Source organism: Daldinia vernicosa, assembly GCF_022497035.1.
Source record: "Daldinia vernicosa strain CBS 139.73 unplaced genomic scaffold F5Y00scaffold_65, whole genome shotgun sequence".
NCBI classification, from domain to species: Eukaryota; Fungi; Ascomycota; class Sordariomycetes; order Xylariales; family Hypoxylaceae; genus Daldinia; species Daldinia vernicosa.
The window spans coordinates 156,386-164,204 of record NW_025953981.1 but is presented as its reverse complement, the minus strand read 5'-3'; the positions used below and the strand labels follow the sequence as shown (position 1 = coordinate 164,204).

Sequence of the window (7,819 nt, the reverse complement as noted above, 5' to 3'; positions counted from 1 at the left end):
AAACCCGAAAAATAACTTTAATTTTTTATTTATAATTATTTTATAAATGTTATTTATTTTAAAAAATTAAATAAACTTTTTAAAATAAAAAAATTAAATAATAATAAATTTTTTATTATAATAATTATACGCACGTTTTTTTAAAATAAAAAAATTAATTGTTTTAATAAAAATAATAATATTAATTATTAAATTTTCGTATAATTTATATAAAAAACTTATTATAAAATAATAATTTAAAAAAAAATTAAATAATAATATAATATTAAATATAATAATAATAAATTTATTAATATAATTCGTTAAAAACATTTTTTACGTTAAAACTTTTAAAAATTATTATGCGAAATTAATAAAAAAATAATAAAAAAATAATAAAAAAATGATAAATAATTAATAAATAATTTATTAATAAATGATAAAAAAATTAATAAAAGATTTAATGTTTTTAACGGATTTTTACGTGCGAGTTTACGAGCACGTAAAAACGTTTACGCGAGTTTATAAATATATGCGTTTTTTTAAATTTTATTATTTATAATTTCGTAAATATATACGTAAATAAATAAATAATTATTATTAATTAAAAAAAAGTAATAATATAATTAAAAATAATTAAATATATAAAAAATAAAAATATAAAATAATTTTACCGATTTTTAAATTAACCGTTTATTAAATTAAATATAAAATAATTAAAAAAATATATAATAATATAAATAAACTTTTAATAATAAAATATAATAATATAAATAATAAAATTTAATTAATAAATAATTTATATAATATATATTTTAAAATATTATTAACATTTACCTTTTATTAAATTTAAAAAAAAATTAAGCTTTTTTTATATATAATATAATAAATAATTAATTAATAAATATAATTTTATAAAATATTATTATATAAAAAAAGCGAATAAAAAGTGTACGATTATAATATAAATAAAACGGGTGATAAACCTCGATATATAAGTAATTAAATTAACTTTTTTTATTAAATCAAGTATTTACGTTAAATTAAAACATTTATCCTTTGTGGGGTGGCGACTTAATAACTTAAAACGGGCTTTGCAGCTTATTCTCATTGTTAATTACATCATAAACTAGGCAAGAGATATATACCGGCCTTCTATCCTGCGGCAGCTGAAATCTTTAGCGTTTGGGAAAGGCTATGATGAAGTTAGTATAGGCTTCGAAAGCGACGTCTATGCTGTACGCGATTGAGTATCCGACTGGATCGGGCCTGCGGCTGAAAAGTTCGAGCGCGAGGAGAATTTAGAGACCATCGCCGAGGAACCAGAGCCGGTAGACGAGGTTGGCCCTGTCCATTTGGCGGATAAGGTCGATTTCATGTAGGGTTTGCCTAACACTGAAATTGGCTCATTCCGATCCGCTTCACGTGTAAAGTATTACTTCAACAGCCTGATCCTCACAGAAGATAATATAGAGAGTTTATTAATTATCGGTCAAGGGCCCGATGCTAAGGTCTCCATGAGTTCCACGCATGCGAAGCAGCTGGAAGGTAAACTACATTCTACATTCCTGCACGGAGCTAATTGTCACCACCCAACATACTTTGGACGAGATTGAATTTATGTGGACTGAAGAAATGCGGAAGACTAACTCGCCTTTCTGTACGGCATCTGACATCGAGATATAGGTCATCATCGAATATTCTTGCTTCATGAGCCCCTCTTGGGATATCGTCAAGGAGCTTACCTGGTTTTCGCGTTCTGCAGGAATGCGGTCATCCTAAAAGTGATCGCGGTGCTAGGGGATTGCAAAATGTGCCAAATACATGCCCCAGTACGTCACTGTATGAAGCTATAGAGTGTCTTTTATCGGATTCTGGCTTGAAAAACCCCCAAGCTTCGATTTCAAGTAGTCATTTTTCGATATGTCCGAGTTCCGCTCCAAACGACAAGGAGCTACAGTCTTTTTTGTTTGCCTTTCGCAGTCAACACCATTCTCAAATAGGTCACGTAGTCGGAGAATATTCTAAATGCGTCCGCAACCAGCCGTCGAAGCCATGGGAACCCGTATCTCTCGCGCAATATTTAGGGTCGGGTGGGAAAGGACGTATATGATACGAAGTGTTCATCGATCAAAAACAGACGGAGAAAGAATCGTGGCTTTTTAGGTACTGCCGCAGGACGTCTAACCGCTCGTTTACAAGGAGACCAAGTAAATTTGTCTCTTTGGGCGAATCAAATGACCATGCCTATTCTTGCGGCAGATGCTCTAAGAGTCGTTCCAGTATCATCCAAGCACTCGAAGATAGCAGAAAGAAATCACTTCCCCATCTCTCATCCATGTATATGGAGATAACTACGAATGCCGTGGCATAAATAACACAATCCTCGTCCAGGGAGTCGTCGTAGATACGGCAAGCGAGATTCGGCAAGATCGGAATCACTTATGTCTCTTCGTTCTTAGTCCGGCGCTGGATCTTGGGAATGGCGGCTCTATTAGAGAGAAAATAGTTGAGCGCCTCAATAAAAAGCCAAGCATACCACATATTGCCCCAGGGAGATGCGCTAGGTGACTCAGGACTTCACCCGGTTCGTGCTCCGGAATTTCCCTTATACATACAGCCCTTTTACCGTGAGGGAGGAAAAAGACCTCAAAGCGTGGAGTAAAGAGATAAAAGAAAGGCGCGAGCTTAAGCTGATACTTAACAGGCGTTAGATGCGCCTGTGGGATTACTCCCGGATGCTTTTATATTATCTGCGACGTAGTTATGCGTATGATAAGGCTACCGAAGCTGTGAAATCACTTTGTGACAGTCGAAGAGAATATATCCGCCTAAAAAGCAAATGGGGCGACGGTAGCGATGACAGCGATAGCTTTGCGGGCGAGTCGTTTTGGCCATACGTGGGGCCTCGTTAATAATTAACGATAGACTTATGGAATCCCGATCTGTTTGCTATACGAGATTATTTATAAGGCTGATGTGTTATATGCTATGACGGCCACGAAGTCGAAAAGCTTAAATGACTTTGAGATTATAAACGCTAAGTCTAGGGGAAAAGACGCTTCCAGTATATACATTAGCCACGAGATTCCCTTTTTAGGGGTAGGGTCTTTCAGGAACAACTTCGAGATAAAATATACAGAGTAAAATACTTTCTCACCTTGTCAGTTGTCACCAGCCCCTGTAGCCAAGGCCGGGGTTCCCAAGGGGTTATCAAAGCTGTTTCTGTATCTTCCGGGTCTACCCCATGATAGAATGGTTGTAAGATGGGAACTTTCGTCCTATTACCTCTTAATACCAAACCTGTAATGCCGGACCCAACTACTTAAAAAGGACAGATTGTAAGATTACGGTCTCGTTGAAGATAAGCAAGGCAAGTCGTCATATGCAAGTACTTGATTGTTAACATGGTAATACGACCTTGTATGATTATATTATTGGCTTAACTGATGTACCTATCACAACGTCAAAGAGCATGCTTTCGTGGGTATGTAGCATTCCCAACGCTGCTTGCTCTTATCGGATGAAGGGATGATTGGTAAGTATTTCCGAGCCCAATACAGAATACTACCAACCCTCTATGTCATACGTCAGTATGAAGTGCGCGAATTATGTTAAGGAATACGTCAAAAGGTAAGCAAGGTCCGAAGTAATACTTCAAGAATGAATTACATCGTTTCCTTCTTATCCTTATCAATAACTCAGTGTTTATGTTAATATTGCAACTCGACCTCTCGCCTTGTTCTTTATTTCATCCACCTCGTTTACTCTAGTATTCAACCCCCTATACTACGCCTAATGATGTCTGATGAACAACATCCAAACGGGAATTCTCGTCCGGATATACAAACACCAGATCCCAGCATAGCATCTAGGCCGTGCGACCTCGCTAGCGTCGGAACGCACGTGGAAAAAATCAACAAGCTAGCAACCGCCTCTTCTCCTGATGATAATAATACAAGACTCGAACTAGCGGAAGCTGCCAGACGCTTAGTACGAGCCCTAGAAACTCCGCGGGAGACGATGATAAAGCATTGTTGGGCACAGGTATACAAGCTTTCGCGTTTTGGAAGAGGATGATTTTGATTTCTGTTTAGCCTTCTGCTATGACTGCTATCACGACCTGTGTTGATTTAGGATTGTTCGAGGTCATGGTGAACGGCGACAGCCATAGTACAACGTCCGCAGAGCTTGCTCGCGCCGTCGGTGCGGATTCTGCTCTTGTAGGTAAGTGTACCTAATAATGAATCATATATGTTCTAGGCTGATCTACTTAGCCCGGTTACTCCGTCATCTAAGCGCCATGGGATATGTAGAAGAGACCGGTGCCGACGAGTATGCGCCAACTAACTTTACAAGATCCCTATGCATACCTGCAATAAGTGCTGGTTACCCCCTATTGTAAGAATCCTATTTTGAATATAATAGGATCGGGAAAGTTATTGACGTGTACGAAAGGTCGGGCGGTTTCCTCGCTTCGAATATCAAATTCCACGAGTATATGAAAAAGACTGGGTATGTGGTTCCGAGCAGCATGCTTTCCGGGCCTTATCAATATGCGTATGGCACAGACAAGCACGTATTCGAGCATCTTCAAGCCAATCCTCCCTACGGCGATTTATTCAACCTTCATATGGCCGCATATCGCCAGGGGCGAGCAAGTTGGATGGACCCTCAATTCTTCCCAGTTCAGGAGAAGCTCATTGATGGGGCAAACCAGAGTAAGGAAGCCGTATTCTTGGTCGATATCGGGGGCTCAATTGGACATGATATGGAGGAATTTCTAACGAAACATCCATCTGTACCCGGCCGTCTTGTATTACAAGATTTACTAGCTGTACTTCAACAAATCACCACCCTAGATGAGCGAATAGAGCGGATGGAGCATGATTTCTTCGACGAACAACCTGTGAAAGGTAACTGCCCCGATAATCCTGCGTCGCGGTTGATTATTACTAACTTCTCTGTATTTTCTATTCAGGTAGCAGGGCTTATTACATGCACTCCATCTTACACGACTGGTCTGATGAACAATGCCTAAAAATTCTAAGTCAGCTTTCCGAGTCCATGGAACCAGGATATAGCAAGCTGCTCGTCAATGAAAACGTGATCCCGCCACGTCATGCGTACTGGGAAACCACGGCTCTGGATATCCTTATGATGACTGGATTTTCATCTAGAGAGAGGACGAAACGTGAGTGGGAAGATCTACTCGGGGCGTCTGGACTACGTATCTGTAACATTGTAAGATACCGTATACACCCATTCCCTCATAAAATGATCCTAACCCTATGTGCTATAGTGGACTGTCGATAACGGAGTCGAAAGCCTCATCGAGTGCGAGCTAGATACGAAAGATCTTTGTTGATACTTGTCTACTACTAGTTACTTTATTTGCGATACTACTCTGGTTAACCAATGCCGTTTGAGCATTGATCCCGTATTCACTTCTTGTTAATCAAGTCGTACTAATTAAAATGTGTGTCCAGGTAAGTTATGTAGGTACGACCCAGCGAATCGGGAATAATTCCGGTCGAAGCAATTCAATCGGAGACCCGATGTAGCAGTTGCTCATGCAATCCTATCGGATGCATTAGATCTAAGGCTTTATATGGTCTCGTGCATCTTTACAAGCTGTGTCACTCTAGCATCACTGCCTCGGTTGTACTGCTTATATGCGGGTTGCTTAATTTAGGATTGGTTCATTCTCCTAATTCCTCCTGCCTTTTTCTCTCTAATTAATATTATGCATGTAAGCTTAAACCAGTACCGGAAACCTAAACGGGCTGGTTATTATAAGGGACCAGTTCTGGGCCTGCCCATTCTTTCGAGCCATGGCGTGTTTTCTCTCTCTTCATACCAGCTGACAAAGCTTGGTTAGTTTCCTTGGGTCATTACTGCGGCTGCTGAGTGATGAAGCACGATGCACGACGATCACCCGCTCACCTTGCTACCGTTTCCTACAGGGGTTGAGGATGCTTTTATAAATACGACCCCGACGCCTAACTCGCTATCTACTCTTAATGAGGCTATAGAGCCACCCTTCAGCTCATTTTAACTGACCGACGAGGTTGCTACTACTTTCACCATGCTGAGTCGATTCGTATGTTTTGTTGCCATTTGCGGGACGCTTGCTCGGGCGTCTACGGGCACAAGCTATTCCTTCAAGACCCAAGGACAATGCTCGACGGCATGGGGCAGTGGAGGGACAGTACCGATGTCTCTCCCGACTTCGACAACTATCAGCACCGTCTCGTCGGTCCTCACGGGTGAAGCGGTAACGGTTCCTTCCACGGCCAAGGTTACCACCGACGTTGTCACGACAACGGTACTTACGCAAACCTCATGGACTTGGACCGTATCGACAGTCACCGTACCCACGACAACCGTCTGGCAGGGGGCTCAATCGACAGTGGCTACAGCCTCGTGGCCCACTACTATATGCACTAACGATGTGACTCCGTCTACCGTGACGGAGTACAGCGGTAGTTATACTCCCATCTCGGGTCAAGTAACTACTGCGCCGGCTTCGTATCCTTCGCAGGTTGTGTGTAGGACTGGGGTGACGTGGTTCACGTATCTAGTCCCAACCACGACGTCCGGGGTGACGACGGTGACGGTGACGCCTACAAGTACAGTAATCGCTCCCACCACAACTACCACGGTCACTGCCTCGTATTACACCTCTACCAAATTTGAAACCACGGTTACAAGCGTCACAACATCGTACCGCGTCGCCACGAGTATTGTGACCGCTAGCACAGCGTGTGAGGCTTCAACCACTACGACATTTGCAGCTAAGTGTGCGCCAACGAATGTCATCGCGGGTATTGGGGAGTTTGGCCTCGTGTCAGGAAAGTATGCGGATAATATTACTGTTATTTACATTCCCGATGAAAGATTCAACGATCCCGGTGTTTGCTGTCAGCTCTGTCAGGATAATGATGGGTGTGTTGGTATGATGGCGGGAATCTCAGGATTCTGTGGGCTATACTACGTCGGAAGCCCGGACGGCGGTCCGGCATGTGATTTTGGCTTCACGTACCAAACTCAATCTAACGTGTTCCCGGGACAAGGTCTCTGGGTACAATCTGGGTGTGGAGAAATTGAATATTCTGGGAGTGATGGGGTATAAAGATGACAGAAGAGAGAAATTGAACACTTCTAAAGAATTTGGAGGAAAATGACTAGCCTAATCGTGGGTCTTTACCGAATGATATACATACCAGTATTTTACACCGCTATAAGTGAAGCTCATTTGTGTCCCGCGTAGCTAATATCCACAGTTGTATGACGGTTTACTTCGGTGGTGGCGGGGTTAGGAGTTAATAGTTCGTGTTTCTAAAGCAGTGTGTTGGTGGTCACCTTCCTTTAAGAGTAGTCCCTTGATCATTGATTTCCGCGTGCCGAAACCGAAATTATTGTGTGTATTGATAGCTTTGAACGTTGCTCAAAAAATGATTCCGTTTTGCTCTTATGTACTTGAAGATGTGGAAGAGAGAATGAGCCTAACTCCCTAGTTAGATAAGAGCAAAAGCTTATTACAACTTCGTCATTCCCCCGGTAGCCTATTGTCAAATTGACCACATGACGAAAAAGTATCTTGTAATCACATAAATGTGATTACTTAATAGGTACCTATATGCGACATTCATTTGTACAAGTATTTCACCATACAAATTCAGTGGTCCAATACATCAACAAACATTACACTGCATTACAACGGGTTCTTAGTGCTCTTAATGCTTGAAGCCACTATGACCACCCAAGGTCATTTAAAATCCATGTTTCACCACCCCTAATGGCGAACACATAATCCCTTGCGGTCCCCTGTGGCCTT

General features: G+C 41.1%; 2 protein-coding genes across 2 annotated transcripts; both read left to right on the top strand.

Moving 5' to 3' along the window:
* Positions 1-3,780: 3,780 nt before the first annotated feature.
* On the top strand, positions 3,781-5,347 carry F5Y00DRAFT_266141 (putative O-methyltransferase; the record flags this gene model as incomplete). The annotated part of the gene is made up of 6 exons (XM_048011899.1): positions 3,781-4,026; positions 4,077-4,206; positions 4,257-4,380; positions 4,438-4,895; positions 4,961-5,223; positions 5,282-5,347. 6 exons carry the CDS (start codon positions 3,781-3,783, stop codon positions 5,345-5,347), a joined length of 1,287 nt encoding a protein of 428 aa, XP_047860855.1.
* Positions 5,348-5,750: 403 nt separating this feature from the next.
* F5Y00DRAFT_247753 (uncharacterized protein) lies at positions 5,751-7,453 on the top strand. Its single transcript, XM_048009321.1, has one exon. The coding sequence runs from the start codon at positions 6,068-6,070 to the stop codon at positions 7,112-7,114; it is 1,047 nt and encodes a 348-aa protein (XP_047860854.1). The 5' UTR covers positions 5,751-6,067; the 3' UTR covers positions 7,115-7,453.
* Positions 7,454-7,819: the final 366 nt, after the last annotated feature.

Coding starts and splice junctions, on each gene's coding strand:
- F5Y00DRAFT_247753 (XM_048009321.1), top strand. CDS start 6,068: ATGCTGAGTCGATTCGTATGTTTTGTTGCCATTTGCGGGACGCTTGCT.